This window comes from Stegostoma tigrinum, chromosome 33 (genome assembly GCF_030684315.1).
Source record: "Stegostoma tigrinum isolate sSteTig4 chromosome 33, sSteTig4.hap1, whole genome shotgun sequence".
Classification (NCBI taxonomy): domain Eukaryota; kingdom Metazoa; phylum Chordata; class Chondrichthyes; order Orectolobiformes; family Stegostomatidae; genus Stegostoma; species Stegostoma tigrinum.
This window is the reverse complement of record NC_081386.1, coordinates 4,406,200-4,423,580: the sequence shown is the minus strand read 5'-3', so window position 1 is coordinate 4,423,580 and position 17,381 is coordinate 4,406,200. Positions and strand designations below refer to the sequence as shown.

The 17,381-nt window shown below is 43.0% G+C and overlaps 1 protein-coding gene across 3 annotated transcripts in view; it reads right to left on the bottom strand.

The window, feature by feature from the left end:
- The window catches only part of cemip (cell migration inducing hyaluronidase 1), a 227,616-nt gene that overhangs the window by 43,916 nt on the left and 166,319 nt on the right, over positions 1–17,381 (bottom strand). For all 3 annotated transcript variants that reach the window (XM_059639312.1, XM_059639311.1, XM_059639313.1), the window contains exon 14: positions 14,185–14,390. In XM_059639312.1, coding sequence (XP_059495295.1) covers positions 14,185–14,390 — 206 coding nt within the window. The remainder of the gene's footprint in view (positions 1–14,184; positions 14,391–17,381) is intronic.

Sequence of the window (17,381 nt, the reverse complement as noted above, 5' to 3'; positions counted from 1 at the left end):
TTTCTTTCAAAGATTATTCTGTGCAGTGTATGTTTTTCAACCAATTTGAACACCAGGAAAAAGGAACTTAAGATAATGAGAAACAGAATGGATTCCACAAGGCTGTTAACATTAGTAACAATCAAATGACAGATCACAGTGTTCAAAATATCTCGCACTGCTGCTATTGTAGAGTTAAAACTGTGCCAGCTTTCATACCTTGGGAGTGCAGAAAGCAAAATAGCTCTTTCCATTCTTTAGTGCTAAAATTTACTGACACAAAACTTCAATCTTGAAATGTTGTACTCCAAATGCTAGACTCTGGGGCAGCATGGTGGCTCAGTAGTTAGCACTGCTGCCTCACAGCAATGAGGATCTGGAGTTCAATTCCAGCTTCTGGTGACTGTTGGTGTGGAGTTTGCACATTCTTCCTGTGCCTGTGTGGGTTTCCTTGGGGTGCTCCAGTTTCCTCCCACAATCCAAAAATGTGATTGGCCATGCTAAATCACTCATTGTACCCAGGGATGTGCAGACTAAGTGGATTAGCCATGGGAAATGCAGGGTTACATGTATGGGGGTGGGAAACTATTGAAGGACTAGTGTGGACATGCTGGGCTGAATGGCCTGCTTCCACACTGTAGAGATTCTAGAATTCTAGGTGTGGTTTCATCTGTGTTCTTTATAATTGAAAGAAGGTTTCTTTGCTACTTTACTCAAACCCACTTCCGGCAAAGGGTAAAGTATCATTTGTGTTCCAAATTACTTGTAGAGGCAACAGGAAATTAGAGGAGGGGTTCCTTTTTATTGGGCACTGGCATCAGTATTGGACAGGGGGGATCTGTACCGTTGGGATGGTCTCCGCCCAAATCGAGCTGGAACCAATGTTCAAGCGAAAAGGTAAATAGGCTGGTCAACAGGACTTTAAACTAGAAAGTGGGGGGGAAGGGAACAGTGAAACTTGCCCCAGTGGGAAACAAAGCAGCAGGTTAGCATCTGTAGTGGTGGATTCAACTAAGTGGATAAATATGAAAGAAACGACAGAGAAGGGAAATTCAGGAGAGGTTATTAAAGTCTCCAGCACAGTCACAAGTAGGTCAGAGTGTCTGGAAAATGCTAGCAATCAAACACTGGAAAAACAAATGAAAATGAGAAGAGGGAGGGTTAATACAGGACTGAAGGTGTTATATCTGAATGTAGGCAGTATAAGAAATAAGGTAAATGAGCTTGTGGCGCAGAACGAAACTGGCTGGTAAATGTGGTAGGCATCACGGAGACGTGGTTGCAAGAGGATCAGGATTGGGAACTGAATATCCAAGGATATACATCCTATTGAAAAGATAGGGAGGTGGGCCAAAGTGATACGGTTGCCTTATTAGTGAGAAATAAAATTAAATTAATAGGAAGAAACGAAGTAGGGTTAGATGGTGTAGTATCTGTGTGGGTAGAATTGAGGAACTGCAAAGGTAAAAAAAGAACATAATTGGGGTGGTTTATAAGCCTCCAAACAGTAGTGAGGAGCAAGGGCACAAGATACACGAGGAGATAGAAAAGGTGTGTAAGAAAGGCAAAGTCACAGTGATCATGGGGGATTTCAATATGCAGGGGGACTGGGAAAATCATGTTGGTAGTGGATTACAAGAAAACGAGTTTGTGGAATGTCTATGAGATGGCTTTTCAGAGCAGCTCGTGGTGGTAAGGGAACAGGCAATACTGGAATTAGTGTTATGCAACGGGGCAGACTTCATAAGGGAGGTTAAGGTAAAGGAACCCTACAGTGATCATATGATGATAGAATTTACTCTGCAATTAGAGAGGGAGAAGATAGAATCAGAGGTAACGGTATTACAGCTGAATAAAGGTGACTACAGGGGTATGAGGAAGAAACTAAGCAGAATTGACTGGAGGAGGAGCCTAGCAGGAAAGACAGTGGAACAGCAATGGTAGGAGTTTCTGGGACTAATTCAGGAGATGCAGAGAAAATTCATCCCCAGGAAAAAGAAGCATGGTACAGGGAGGATGAGGCAACCATGGCTGACTAAGGAAGTCAGTGATAGCATAAAAGCAAAAGAGAAAGCATATAATGTGGTGAAGAGGAGTGGGAAAACAGAGGACTGGGAAGCTTACAAAGACCAACAGAGGGCAACAACAAAAAATAAGGAGGGAGAAGATTAAATATGAGATTAAGCTAGCCAGTAATGTGAATGAAAACTGTAAGAGTTTCTTTAGGTATATAAACGGCAAAAGGGAGGCAAAAGTGGACTTTGGACACTGGAAAACGATTGTGCAGAAATGGTAGTGGGGAACAAGGAAATGACTGAGGAACTGAATAATTACTTCACATCAGTCTTCACGGTGGAAGACACGAAATTCAAAGGTGGAAGACCAAAAATTTAAGAGAGCCGGGGGCAGAGCGGAGTATGGTGGCCATCACCAAGGAAAAGGTGCTAGTAAAACTGATTGGCCTGAAGTTGGACTAATCACCTGGATCAGATGGGCTACACCCCAGAGTTCTAAAGGAGATAGCTGAAGAGATCGTGGTGATCTTTCAGGAATCACCAGAATCAGGGAGGGTCCCAGAGGACTGGAAAATCGCTAACGTGACACCCTTGTTTAAAAAGGGAGTAAGGCAAAGGTGGAAAATTACAGGCCGATTAGCCTAACCTCAGTCATGGGTAAGAATTTGGAGTCCATTGTGAAGGATGAGATTTCTGAATATATAGTATAGTGTATAGTAAGATAGGGCAAAGTCAGCATGGTTTCATCAAGGAGAGGTCATGCCTGACAAATCTGCTAGAATTCATGGAGGAAGTAATGAGCAGGTTAGACCAAGGATAGCCAATGGATGTTATCTAGTCGGACTTCAAAAAGGCCTCTGATAAGGTGAAACACGGAAAGCTGCTGAGTAAAATAAGGGCCCATGGTGTTAGAGGCAAGGTACTAGCATGGATAGAAGATTGGCTGTCTGGCAGAAAGCAGAGAGTGAGAATAAAGGGGTCTTTCTCAGGGTGGCAGCCGGTAACAAGTGGTGTTCCGCAAGGGTCAGTGCTGGGACCACAACTTTTCACTTTATACATTAATGATCTAGATGAAGTAACTGAGGGCATTCTGGCTAAGTTTGCAGACAATACAAAGATAGGTGGAGGGAGTATTGAGGAGATGGGGAGGCTGCAGAAGGATTTGGACAGGTTAGGAGAGTGGGCAAAGAAGTGGCAAATGGAGTACAATGTAGGAAAGTGTGAGGTCAAGCACTTTGGTAAGAAGAATAAAAGCATGAACTATTTTCTAAATGGGGAGAAAATTCAGAAGTCTGAAGTGCAAAGAGACTTGGGAGTTCTAGCCCAGGATTCTCTCAAAGTGAACTTGCAGGTTGAGTCAGTAGTCAGGAAGGCAAATGCAATGTTGGCATTTATTTTGACAGGACATGAACATAAAAGCAGAGATGTACTACTGAGGCTTTATAAGGCTCTGATCAGGCCGCATTTAGAGTATTGCATCTAGTTTTGGGCCCCATATGTCAGAAAGGCCCTGGAACAGATTCAGAGGAGGTTCACCAGAATGGTCCCAGGATGAAAAGCTTAATATATGAGGAATGTTTGAGGATTGTGCGACTGTAATCATTGGAGTTTAGAAGGATGGGGGGGTATCTAATTGAAACTTTCAGAATACTGAATGGCCTGGACAGAGTGGACGCTGGGAAGATGCTTCCATTGATAGGAGAGACTAGGACCCGAGGGCACAGCCTTTGAGTAAAGGGAAGACCTTTTAGAATAGAGTTAAGGAGAAACTTCTTCAGTCAGAGAGTGGTGACTCTATGGAATTCACTGCCACAGAAGGCTGTGGAGGCCAGGTCATTGAGTACATTTAAATAGATAGGCTCATGATTGTCAAGGGGATCAAGGGGTTTGAGGAGAAAGTGGGAGAATGAGGTTGAAGAACTTAACAGCCATGAATGAATGGCCTAATGTCTGCTCCGATGTCTTATGGTTTTATGGATGAAGAATCACTTTGATGCTTTAAATATACCTGCCTCTCAGTTGACAGCTTTGACTCTGATCTCTCTTCCGAATCCTCAGGTTGAAGTTCCTTGGCAAATTAATGGCTGCTGCTGTACCCAACTACACATATTATCTAGTGGCATTGCAAGAGGCTCAAGTTCACTCTCCACAAACAAGATTGAGACATTGCCGTTTGTGGGACCTTGCCAGGTGCAAGTTGATGACCATGTTTCCCCCATGAGAATGGCCACTTCACTTTGAAAATTATTTATTTGCTGTAAATCACAATGAGATTTCCACTTTCTTTGGATGGCATTGTATTTAAATATTTTATCAACAATTTACTTCTTTCTAATATAACATGTCTTCTTGAACCTCAGCAAACATCTATGTGATGCAGGCCCAGCTGAGGATTTTTCCTTTGACTTATTTTCCTTTAGCAGTTCTGTCCCTGAGCTCAAATATTCCTGCTCTCCAGGACAGTACCACTTGGGCGACCAGATTCATGATCACTAGTGGAATGAAGGTTTCTCATTGACCATTCCACTGGCTCCAGTGTTTTTGCTCAATCCATCTGTATGTTAGGTTTCTCAACAAAATTTATTTAAAAAGAGTAATGTCTTTGCCAATGGACTTTAGTTGTGCATGGTAACTTTTTATTTGATATGTTGAAATGATCTTCAGCGATTTTTGTGTTTGGAGGAATTTTTCAGAATCATTTACTGGGACTCCGATTGCTGACACATGGGATTGAGATTTAAAACCACAGGAATTTATCACATAGCATGAGGCCATTCAGCCAATTGTGGCCATGCTGATTCTTTACCAGACCAATCCAAAACTAACTCTGCTGTCTGCTATCTGCCTGAATTCATTTCCCCAACTATTCCTTCAAAGATGCAATGGTCGATTCCATAACACTAAGATATTTGGGCAGAATTAGGCTATTCAGCTTATTGAGCCTGCTCCATTATTCTATCATGGCTGATGTGTTTCTCAACCCCATTCTACTCATAACCCTTGATCCCTTTACCAGTCAAGAATTCTTTGAGGAAGGGTCACTGGACCCAAAGTGTTAACTCTGATTTTCTTCTCTACAGATGCTGCCAGACCTGCTGAGATTTTCAAGCAACTTCTGTTTTTGTTCCTGATTTACAGCATCTACAGTTCTTTTGGTTTTTAAGAACCTATCTATCTCTGTCTTAAATGCACTCAATGACTTGGCCTCCACAGCCCTCTGCAACAATGAGTTCCACAGATTCACCACACTCTGGCTGCAGAAATTAATTCCTCATCTCAGTTCTAAAGGGTCATCCCTTCACTCTGAGACTGTGCCCTTGAGTCCTTTCTCTCCAACTGGTAGAACCATCTTCTCCACGTCCACTCTATCCAAGCCTCTCAGTAATCTGCATGCATTCCTCAAATTACTCACTGTTCCAAAAATTCCATAAGCCAACAACTCTTGTTACCCTCTCTCCTTGTTTTAAAGCTAATGTTAAATTGAATATAATTGCATTTTGTCACTGAATCTTCCAAGCTCAGGAAATATATTTCCTTATTACCTCCACTAAGTTTCTTCATAATTTTAAAAATATTTATTAACTTTCCTTTGCTATGGATGCAGTTCCACAAACTTAACTCTATCCTTGCTTTCCATTCCTGACATCTTCCTCATAATTCAATGCCAGTATGCTGCTGCTTTACAATGTTTTCTGCAAAGAGGTAACTATAACAGCACCGAAGACACTAACTGTGGACCATTCATGGTGTTGGCATAGCACTGGACAAGTAGACCACTGGTCATGATTCAAACTTCTACCACAGCAAGTTGAGAATTTGGCTTGGCAATGCTAATCTGAAAATGGTGATATCAGAGGAACCCTCCACCTGTAACAAGTCTAATTTATAGATGCTTCAGGTCTCTCAGAATGTGGTTGACTCGATGCCTGCAAGACATCTATGGATGAGAAATAGTTGCATTTATTAGCAATGCTCATATCCCAAATTCTTATTTTTTTTGAAAGCAATCGTTTCACTTTCTAGCCATGAAGGAAAAATGCAAAAGTTCACCAGTTGTTCAACTATCCTTAACATTACAGTAAGCTAAACTGACATTTGAAATAGATGGAGGTGAACATGCTGGCACCAATATATTAATACATAGCATTAAAAGCACTAAAATAGGCCTCCACTATAAATCAAAGCATGGCACTGAAAGGAGATGATTAGTCAGATGACCGAAAGCTTAGTCAAAGGGGTAGGTTTTAGGGACTGTGGTAAAGGCTGAAAGCGAGCCAGAGGGACTGATCTTTGGATCGAGACAGCCTCAGTGGAATGTTGTGAGGCTCTGGTAATAGATTACAGAACAAAAGGAGGGCTGAGGTCATTGAGGGACTTGCAAATAAGGGCTGGGAATTTTAAAATCAAGGTGTTGCTTGGCAGGAGCCCATTTAGATCAATGAGTGGAGGAACAATGGAGGAACTTAGTGAGAATTAAGTGAAAGGCTGCAGAGTTTGGATGACATCAAGTTCACTGGAAGGTGAAATGTGTGGCACCTATGATGAGTTGGAACAGTCAAGTGGAGAGGTAAATAAAAAAAGAGTGAGGGTTTCAACAGTAAATGAGTTAAGGCAGGGGCAAACATGGGTGATGATATGGAAGTAAAATTTAGCTGTCCTACAATACCAATTATGAAAATGAAAGATCCTCTTGGGATCATCACAAAAGCTGCCAAAAGGCTCAGGCTGTTGCCAGGGAGGAGGAACCAGTAACTTGGGAACAGAATTTGGGGCAGAGACTAAAAGTAACAGTTTCAGTTTTTCCAATAATTATTTGGAGGGAATTTCTTTTCTGCCATATTTGCAAAGAGACATGGTTACGAGGAACTTTTGTGTAGGGGATGGTTACAGCATTGAGTGCTGAGACAAAGACCATAACTGAAGGGAATAGTTCTAGCAGAGGATTATATATGGCTACAGGGGGCTAGCAGGCAGTCAGATTAATTTTGGATTGCCAGCACAGACATGACTGCCTGAATGGCCTCCTGCTGTATTGTAAACGCTTAAAGTTAGGCATGGGCAGCTCAATACCGTTGGTAAGGACATTCCCTGTTTTATATTTGTTTTACCAATTAAACCGGTTGTGTTTATCTACTGCGTGCTTTCAACAAGGGGTTCTGTGGGTAGCATCCCTGCCTCTGATCCTTGCCTCTTCGCGTCTCACTCCAGGGCTTGGTGTCCAAATAGGTCAACTTCTAAACAATATGGATGGCAGCAGGCAGCATGTCATGTGCTACCAGTAAGCCGTGTAATGGAGAGAAACTGGAGCCTCTGCCAGTAATATCTTTAGCTCCAGGCTACAACATGCACTTGTAAACGCATCTGTCACCACAGCAACTCAGCCTTCTTTGGGGGCCAGCTGGCTGGGGAAACTGGTGCATACCTGATTGATGCCAACAGCATGGGTTTCAATCCCCATTCCAGCTGGCATAGACTCAGGGCTGCCTTCCTGTCTGACCCCCGCCAGGTGCAGTTCATCGCACAGTGTATCAGGTCTCTGCCTTTGGACAGACAAGTGGAGAACAAGATGGTCCTTCCAACAATCTGAACAGCTTCAGCTGATACGCAATCTTCTGTACTCAAACCATGTTTATATAAGCCACCTCATCATTTATAAAGATCATAAAACAGTGCATTGTAACAACCAAGATAATAAAATGAGGCTGGATGAACACAGCAGGCCCAGCAGCATCTGAGGAGCACAGGAGCCTTTGTGCTCCTGAGATGCTGCTTGGCCTGCTGTGTTCATCCAGCCTCACATTTTATTATCTTGGATTCTCCAGCATCTGCAGTTCCCATTATCATTGTAACAACCACCCTTCTCATCACTGGGTCCCGACAGAAACTCAAGCTGAGTGATAAGGCATTTGTGTGGTCTTTGTTTTAGTGTCTGAAGTGGGCCATTTGAGTCTGAAACTGCCTCTTGCTACGACTGAATGTATTGCAGGCAGCTAAAGGTGGTGACCAACAGAAGAACTACACCATTGGTCGAAGGTAAATCGGAAAAAACAAACTACTTCCAACAAAGGTTGTGGAGTTCCAGGTGGAACTTTCCCAGAATATAAATTTTATGAAGATGGTCGGAGAATCTGAATCTTATAAAAACTAGTGTCCTGGGAAGGTTCCATCTGGGCGTCGGCCATGTTTATCCTACAAACTTAACCGTCTGAAGTGAAGAACCATCTGCTGCACAAATCTCGCTGATTCCTCTTGAGACGCATTACTGGCCAATCTTTAAGTAGGTTAAAGACCGAAAAAACCGCAGATGCTGGAAATCCAAGGTAGACAAACAGGAGGCTGGAAGAACACAGCAGGCCAGGCAGCATCTGGAGGAAAGGAGCAGTCCACATTTCGGGTATTACTCTGCTTCAGGGCCGGATGTGGGGGGTAGGGGGAGCTGTGGATAGAGAGAGAGGGGAGAAGGGGTGGAGGCAAAATGGTGGTGATAGGTGGACACTGGTGGTAGGTATGACCTGGCTGGCCAATGGGAGGGATGAATCCTGTTGGTGGCTGGAAGGGAGCATCAGAAGGTGGAATGGAAGGGGAGGCAATGGATAGGTGGGAAGGCTATTTGAAATTGAAAAATTCAATGTTCATTTTCAAATAATCTTGCCACCCATCCCCTGCCTCGTCTTCCAGCCCCCCTCGCCTTCCATTCCACCTTCTGGCTGTCCCTTCCAGCCACCAACAGGATTCATCCCTCCCATTGGCCAGCCAGGTCGTACCTACCACCAGTGTCCACCTATCACCACCATTTTGCCTCCATCCTTTCTCCCCCCTCTCTCTATCCGCAGCTCCCCCTACCCGCCCCACATCCGGTCCTGAAGCAGAGTAATACATGAAACGTTGACTGCTCCTTTCCTCCAGATGTTGCCTGCCCTGCTGTGTTCTTCCAGCCTCCTGTTTGTCTACCTTTAAATAGGTTAAATGGGCAGCTGCTTTGTTTGGGAGGAATGTTGACTATCAGAAAGGCACCAAGGATATTGAGGTCACAGTGAAACATCTACCGAGCTTTAACATGTCCGTTGACTTCGCCTCCTTTTTAGTCATGCATAGGTCATACATGGTCTTCCTGGGCCATCATTTCAATAACATCAAATTAAATCTCTTTGGGCTTGTAAGCAAGATTCCATTAGAATATCATCTCAACTCCATAGAGATGGAATGAAAATAACAAACCATTTGGATGTGGTTGCCTTATATATTCTTCATGAGTGTGACTCCAGTCTGGGAGCATGCAGTCAGAAACATCTCCCTTCCCCATGTCCAGTAGATCCCTAGACCCTCAGGAATGGAAACACAAGTGGCCGCTCTGAGAAGCCCCACACTGGCAGAGCAGTTTCACAAGCAGCTAACTTGATTCAGAAAATTATGGGATGCATTTCTACAATGTGCATCGGCTACTCCATCCTCACTTACACCACCAATTCCCTGCCCCTCCACCCCTGCACAGAACCTTGGAAAAATATTGTCTGATACAGTTACATTGCTGTTATCATTAGAGATTGATTTGGACACATATGGAAGAACACAGCTATAAACCCTGTGACACAAACTGGAAAAGTTGACAATTTGCAATGCTCTGACAGGTGTTTGTCAAGTTGTTCTACAGCCAGTGAATCACAGAATCTTTTGATATCTCCTGCTCCCTTTGTGTTTTGTAGCCAGCTTGCTTGCCAGTTGTCTGCAGACATCATGTGGTTGGATTGTCATCTTCAATGCGGGTAGTGGGAGTTGGGACAATTCCTGGCTCCAGGTATCTGACTTAGAAAACCGCATATCCAGAGTGGGGCAGTTGTCAGGAGGTGGCGTTGGGGAGGTGACAGGGGAGCGGCGCAAATGCAGGCTGTATTTGGGCCAGTTAGCCACTGAAAAGAGTTCAGATGCAGCCGTTGGGGCTGCTATGGACGAGAATGTTGTGGAATTTTGCCCCAGTCACGCCTTTCCACACATCACCCATGTCATCTTGCATTTTCCATACCATGTCATTCCCCACTAACTAGCCATCCACATGGCTCGCTATGCGCCTATGAGGCATCTTCATGCCCATTCACTCAATGTGTAAAGTCAATGAACACTGCAGAGAGAATACAATTATAGAACCCCTACAGTGTGGAAGCAGGGCATTTGGCCCATTAAGTCCACCTCAACCCTCCGACACTATCCCATACAGATCCACCCCACCCCCACCCACTGTATCCCTGTAACTCTGCATTTCCCATGGCTAACTCACCTAGCCTGCACATCCCTGGACACTACGGGCAATTTAGCATGGCCAATCCACTTAACCGACACATCTTTGGACTGTGGGAGGAAAACCGAGCACTCCGAGGAAACCCATGCAGACACGGGGAGAATGCGCTAACTCCACACAGACGGTTGTTCGAGGATGGAATCAAACTTGGGTCCCTGGCAATGTGAGGCCATAGGGCTAACCGCTAAGCCACTGTGTCATCCTAGAATAGGATGTGGTAAAATATTAATTCTTAGTTTTACACTCCTTTACAAAATTTATTTCACCACAGATCAATGAAGTTGTCGACCACCCTATTCAAGTATCAATAGCAGAAACTTGAACCACTTCTCATCTTGCGTAGACAAACACTGCATCTTTGCAGAATAGATTGGAGAGCCAGAGCTGTTAATCAATGTTTTCCCTTGAGCTAAGCTGCTTTAATGGATGGTTGGCCTCTCAGCCAAGAATGCTGAATCAAGGTCAACTTTCAACAGACAACGCAAAGAGTCTGAAGATGGATGTGGGCAGGTTAAGCAAGTACATAAGATCAGGTCAGAAATTCATCTGGAACAGTGGCCCAAGTGTATCAATTTCAAGAAAGCGTGTGTTTGCAGTAAAGTGGATGGGAGAATCCCTGTAGCACCGATGGATGGAATGTTTATATTGCTGAGTTTACCACAGACCAGAAAACCATAGTTTAGTTTTGATTTCAGAACAGAAGGTTTAAATTCTCAGTTCAGAAGTATCAGAAGTTGAGTACAGAAGGGAGAATAGTTTCTCCTGCCAGGAGCTGGACACAGTTTTGTCTGCACAAGCCTTTAGTTCAGGGGAACCAGTTGCTATAGCCAATGTGTTTTAGTTTGTGGAACATTCAAATGAGGAGAGGTCAGATAGAAATCTTCAAGCTGCTATAACTGAAGTAGTTTAGGTCATCAGAATTGTGGAAGGTTCATGCCAGGGGACCAGAAAATTATTGTAAGATGATTCACCCCTTCTGTCAATAGCCCTACTTCTATCGGTCATTCATATATCCCCTATTTCTGGCTGGTGACTGGAATCGATCCTTCTCTGTGGGTGCTGGACAGTTTCGTAATAGAAACCAGAGATGTGGAGGTTGTGCTGGGCAGGGTGATACCATAAGGCTCAGGTCATCAGAGGGGGATTGCAGAATGTAGACATTCAATGGGGTGTGTCAGGTGTCTAGAAACGTACTCATCATCTCCTGGATCCAGCAGTCCTCAGCTCACTTTATCTGTCAGCATACACTGGGCCCAGGAAACCCAAGCCACCAGGGTTTAATTTACATCTCTATTAATTCCATCTCTATTGTTGTCTCTTGGAAACAGATTGCCCATCTGCCACATCTCACCACAGCAGGAATGGGTGGATTTGGATTGACCTTGTAACTTGTAACATCTTTAGACCCAATTTGACTGAAACCCTTCATTTTTGTTGGCTGACGTTGCTGCTCATGTCAGCATTTAGAAGCATGATAGATTGGTAATGAAATTAAATGCTGTAAAAGGAGTAATATTGCTCCTCCTATATAGTCAGTGTCTGGCCTGAATCAACATTGTTATTAAAGCAGCAGTTGCTCAGCAATAACCTGCTCATTGATGTCCAACTTGGGTTCTGCCAGGGCTACTCAGTTCCTACCCTTGTTATAATACTGATCCAAACAGGGGTTTTGTGCTCCTAAGATGCTGCTTGGCCTGCTGTGTTCATCCAGCTCCATACTTCGTTATCTCAGCATTAAAGATGAAAGTGGCTGCCATTGACATTAATGCTGCATTTGACCTGAATGCGACATCAAGGACCTCTGGAGTCAATTAGAATGAGGGGGAAATCTTTCTGCTGGTTGGAGTCATACTAGACAGCAGAGTTTAAATACCAGGCGGAAAACAAACAGCGCTTCATTGGAAGCTGTACTGATAATGTTACCCAGCATGTTAACGAAACATCTGCAGAACAGTGAACCAGCTCGACAAGCCAACCATCCACAACAGAAGCAGCCCAAGTCCAAATGCAGCATGACCTGGAAGACACTCAGCCTTGGGATGATAAGTGGCTAGTAACATTCATTCCACACAAGTATCACGCAATGGACATCTCTCACAAGAGAGAATCTAACCATTTTGTTTTGATGTTCAGTGGTATTACAACTCCTGAAACCCCCACAATTAACAGTCAGCATCCTGGCAGTTACCATTGACAAGGAACTGAACTGGTCCGGGCATAGAAATACTGTAACTACAAGATCAGCTCAAAGACTAGGAATCCAGTATTGAGTAACTCATCTCCTGTCTACTCATGGTGCAACTCCAACAATATTCAAGAAGCTCAACACATCCAGGGAAAAGCTGCCCACTTGACTGGCATCTCACCCATCATCAACAATGCTCAGTAGCATCATCATGTACCATCTACAAGATTCATGGCAACAACTCACCAAGTCTACTTTGACTGGCATCTTCTAAACTTGTGACCCCTACCATCCAGAAAGGCAAGGGCAGCACAAACATGGGAATGTTGCTGCCTGCAAATTCCTGGCCAAGACACACCATGACTTACATTATATCACAGTTCCCTTACTGACACTGGATCAAATTCTTAACAGTTCCTACAAGCCAAGGACTGCAACATTTAAGGATGACAGTTCACCATCAACTTCTCAAGGGAAATTGGGTATGATCAATAAATAACCATCACCAGCCAGCGATGCCCACATTGCATGAACATGTACGAAACAAAGTTTCTATGCTGCAATTTCTACAATCATTGAATTCCTACAGCATGGAACAGATCATTCAGCCCATCAAGTCCACACCAGCCCTCCAAAGAGCATCCCACCCAGAACCACTCGTCTCCACGCTAACCCTGTAATTTCCAATGGCTAATCCACTTAGCCTGCGTATCACTGGACACTAGAGGAAATGCAGTATGGCCAATCCACCTAACCTGTACATCTTTGGACTGTGGGAGGAAACTGAAGCACCCAGAGGAAACCCACACAGACATGGTGAGAATATGTAAACTCCACAGAGACAGTTGCCAGAGGGTGGGATCAAGCGTGGGTTCCTGGCAGAGTGAGTGCTAACCACTGAGCCACTGTCCCATCCTATGGTGTTTTCAGTCATTGATTTAGTTACAACCTCTAAGTGGTGCCCATCAGTGTTCCCTCTACTTTCCCTACCAGCTGTATGAGTGCCCAAGGCTCATGTGTGGCGGTAGCTTCCAGAACCAGATGTTAATGGTGTGATGGCCCTTATGTGGAACCTTGGAGCATCTGCAGGTGGGCACAGACACACAGCTTAGAGGGAACGCTAGTGCCCATCATCAAGTATTGACTGTTTTGCTAGAAAACGAGCTTTTGTTGTATCAATGTAGGCAAAATCAAAGTATTGAATTGAATAGTACAAACAGTTTCACTCTGACTGAGATTAAAACACAGAACAAACCCAAATTCATTCCCTATTTTATCAAAGTTCTCTGTTATGCTTCCTTTCCCCTTGAGGAACATTTGTTGATGCACTAAGTCCCTGGCTGTTCCACTTTATTAAGGAACATACATTAGCAAGTACTGCTGTACTGTTATCTTGCACATTACAGCAGTTAACATCTTGAACTCACCATAAAATATGGAATCGAAAATAATTCTGAACTTTCATTTTCCTTATGCAAATGCTCTACGTGATGGAGAAAACTGAGTTTAGACTCTACCAACATATTAATTTTGTTGAATATTACAGAAAGTTAGTGGAAAGTAAACTTCAATCTTAATTCCTGGGACTCCCATCCAAATGGAATGGATAATGGCGTACTTTCTCCAACAACATTTTTCCTCTGGGCTTATGGAATCATGCAATATCTCTTCAGTCCCAGTAAACCCATTCAAACTGCCTGGCAGTTACTTACTTGCAGTCCTGTCTAGGTTTTGGGATATAGCCTGGATACACGCCTTCTGTTATGCTCCTGCACATTTTGCTGTCACGATCCGATGGTAACAGAATCCCAGCTTTGACCAACAGTCCAAGGCAGTGATCAAATGTATTTCGTTCCTCAGGACCATCTTCAGTGAAGAAGCAATGCCCTAGGGTCTTGTAGCCAATTACATCTTTCACCTGTAAGGAGAAATAAAGGGGAATCAACTCTGCTCCCATGGCCTCTCTCTCTTTTTGCACTGACTCAAAGCTCGCCATTCAAGAATCAACTGAACAAATCAACATTTAACAGCTTTGGGGTAAACCAATCATTAATATGTTAACAGAAAGCCCTGTTGTTAAGGACCTTAATGATAAACTAGACAAAGAAATTTTACAGAAATGTTTTAATTCTTTTGATAAAGAACAGAATTAACCTACAAAGGGAAATGTGGGTTTTTTTTTTAAATTGAATAACCTTAGAGATTTGAACAGAGAATTTTGTAAAGGCAACTGCATAGCATTTTCATGGGAATTTGGATTGAGTTCTACTTGATATCTCTCTCTCTCAACCAGCCAGCATGTGTGCACAATTTAGTTGCTGGGTTTGGTTACTTTGCAGAGATGATGACAATCCATTGGATGTGAACACTTTGAGGCATCCAAACTCTCTGAAAGACACTGTGGATATGCAAGTTCTTCTTCACTGCCTCATGTGGCCACCATGAATTGCAAAAGTACCCGTGTTCGTTGGAGTAAACTGGCTATTGGTGCTTCAGTTGCAGTCAAAAAGAAAAATACTGCAGATGCTGGCGATCCAAACTGAATGCAGAACGTGTTGGAGAAACTCAGCAGCTCTGACAGCATCTGTGAAACGGAGTTATTCACAGAGCCCAACGTGCAATTTTTCAGAACTGAAGGATGCTGGAAAAGTGATGGAACTCCAGATCTCTTCAATTGTGAAGAAGAATCTCCATGGATGCTAAATGTTAGCTCCGATTCTCTCTCTACAGATGCTATCAGACCTCCAGCACCACTGTTTTGTCCCCTCACAGTAGCATCTGTTAGACTTGGAAACTGTCATTTAGTTCGTAAAATCATTCATTCAGCTTTGGAGTTCTGTTTTATCTTTTTAATCTTGTTAAATTGGCAGCAATTCCCTGATTATTATTCAGAAGCAGGGGATGTATTGGAATGCCTTAAAGGAGCACTCTTAGCAATGGCTGTTTAAGAGCTGGGAGTCATCAATGCAGGACAATCAGTGCTGGCTGATCAACTGTCTCTTGGATTAACAAAGATATCAGCAAAGGATGAGAGATCAGAGCAGAGTAACCCTTTCAGAAAGGGAATAGCAGGATTAGGAAGTGAGATGCAGAAAGGAAGTGAACATCTAAGATATATTGCAGGACAGAGTAGTCTGGAGGTTGGAGGGACTACACTAGAGTTTTGCGGATACATACTGACTCTTCTTGACTATCTCAAGTGATTTTCAAACGTGACCAGGATAGCAAAGTGTGGAGCTGGATGAACACAGCAGGCCAAGCAGCATCTTAGGAGCACACAAGCTGACGTTTCGGGCCTAGATCCTTCATCAGAGAGAGGGTCTTGGCCCGAAACGTCAGCTTTTGTGCTCCTAAGATGCTGCTTGGCCTGCTGTGTTCATCCAGCCCTACACTTTGATATCTCGCATTCTCCAACATCTGCAGTTCCCATTATCTCTGATCCAAATGTGACCACCTGCCTTATTGTTACTATGGGAAATGAATCAATGCAAATTTACAAATGAAATCATTCATAGGGAGATGGCGTCATATTGGTAATGTCACTAGACTCATAATCCAGAATTCCACATTGTTAGTTGTGGGGACAGCTGTTCAAAACCCACCATGACAGCTGGTGAAATTTGAAAATATCAGGAATAAAGCAAAACAGTCTAATGTAACAATGAACCCATTGTCAGTTGGTTCAATAATGTCCTTTAGGGAAGGAAATCTACCAGCTTTACCTGGCTTGACTTACATGTGACTTCAGACCCACAGCAATGTAGTTGACTCTTAACTGCCTTCTGGGCAATTAGGGGTGGGCAATGACTCTAATGGCCTAGTCAGAGTTGCCCATGTCTGATATATTTAAAAAAATAGGTTCAGTCCATTTGAACAAATTCTGCAAATGTGTACAATCCCAGCCACTAAGGCTTAAAAATCAACAATATTGTCTTCCCACAAGCTCGATCTGTTAAAATGGGATTTTATTTTTGTTGTTTACATCATTGGGAATGGTTTGTGGCTGTTTTTCCTCTTAATGTCATGAAACACACCTACTACAACCAATGGATTGGGTACCTTTCCTCTAAAATAAAAGTTTTCAAAAAAATGAAGTTACCCTCTCGTTATCTTGTGAGCTTAAGGCAAAGTCATCCTTCAAAACAGAATACTTATCAGGGTAAACACATTCTCTGGGAGTACTCAATTATTCTTTCATGTGAATTTATTTCTGGTTGAGTTAAGATGAATGAAAAGTAGACAAGCTTCCTAAGCTGATAAATGAGTTTTTACAGAAAGAATTACTTGCATTTATATAATACTTCGAACAGTCTCATGTTGTTCCAAAATGCTTTACCTTGAAGCATATTTGAAGAGTAGTCCAAATGTGGAAAATGCAAGAACTAATTAGCAACCACACATACCATAGTAAACTATATTTATAAAATGATTCTGGGGATAACCATTAGATGGGGCACCAAAGCGTACTTAGTCGAATAGTGCGACAGTATTTCTTTTACATCTACCTGAGAGAGCAGACGGAGCTTCACATTAACATCTTATGCACAAGGTAGTACTGACACTGTAGCATATTGGCAGTTCTCCACTCGGGACATCTGCCTAGGTCTTTGGGCTTGGTCTTGATTTCTAAGTAGGATATAAGGATGCTACCCACTGACCCTCAACTGAGAACTTACAGATGGTCAGAGGTGGCAAACCAATCCGTTCAGAACCAAACTGCTGTCAAAGTAAACAGATTTTGGGTGAATTTATGTGTTATTTTTAATGTGAATCCAAATTTTGTTACATGAAGAACAAAAATCCATATAGATAAGCTCCTATTGCAGTAAAATTAGATTTTGGAGCTTTAGAATGAATAACTCTCTGGCTTTGCTGTTAATATGGTATCCATTAATTAAAAAATTGAAGA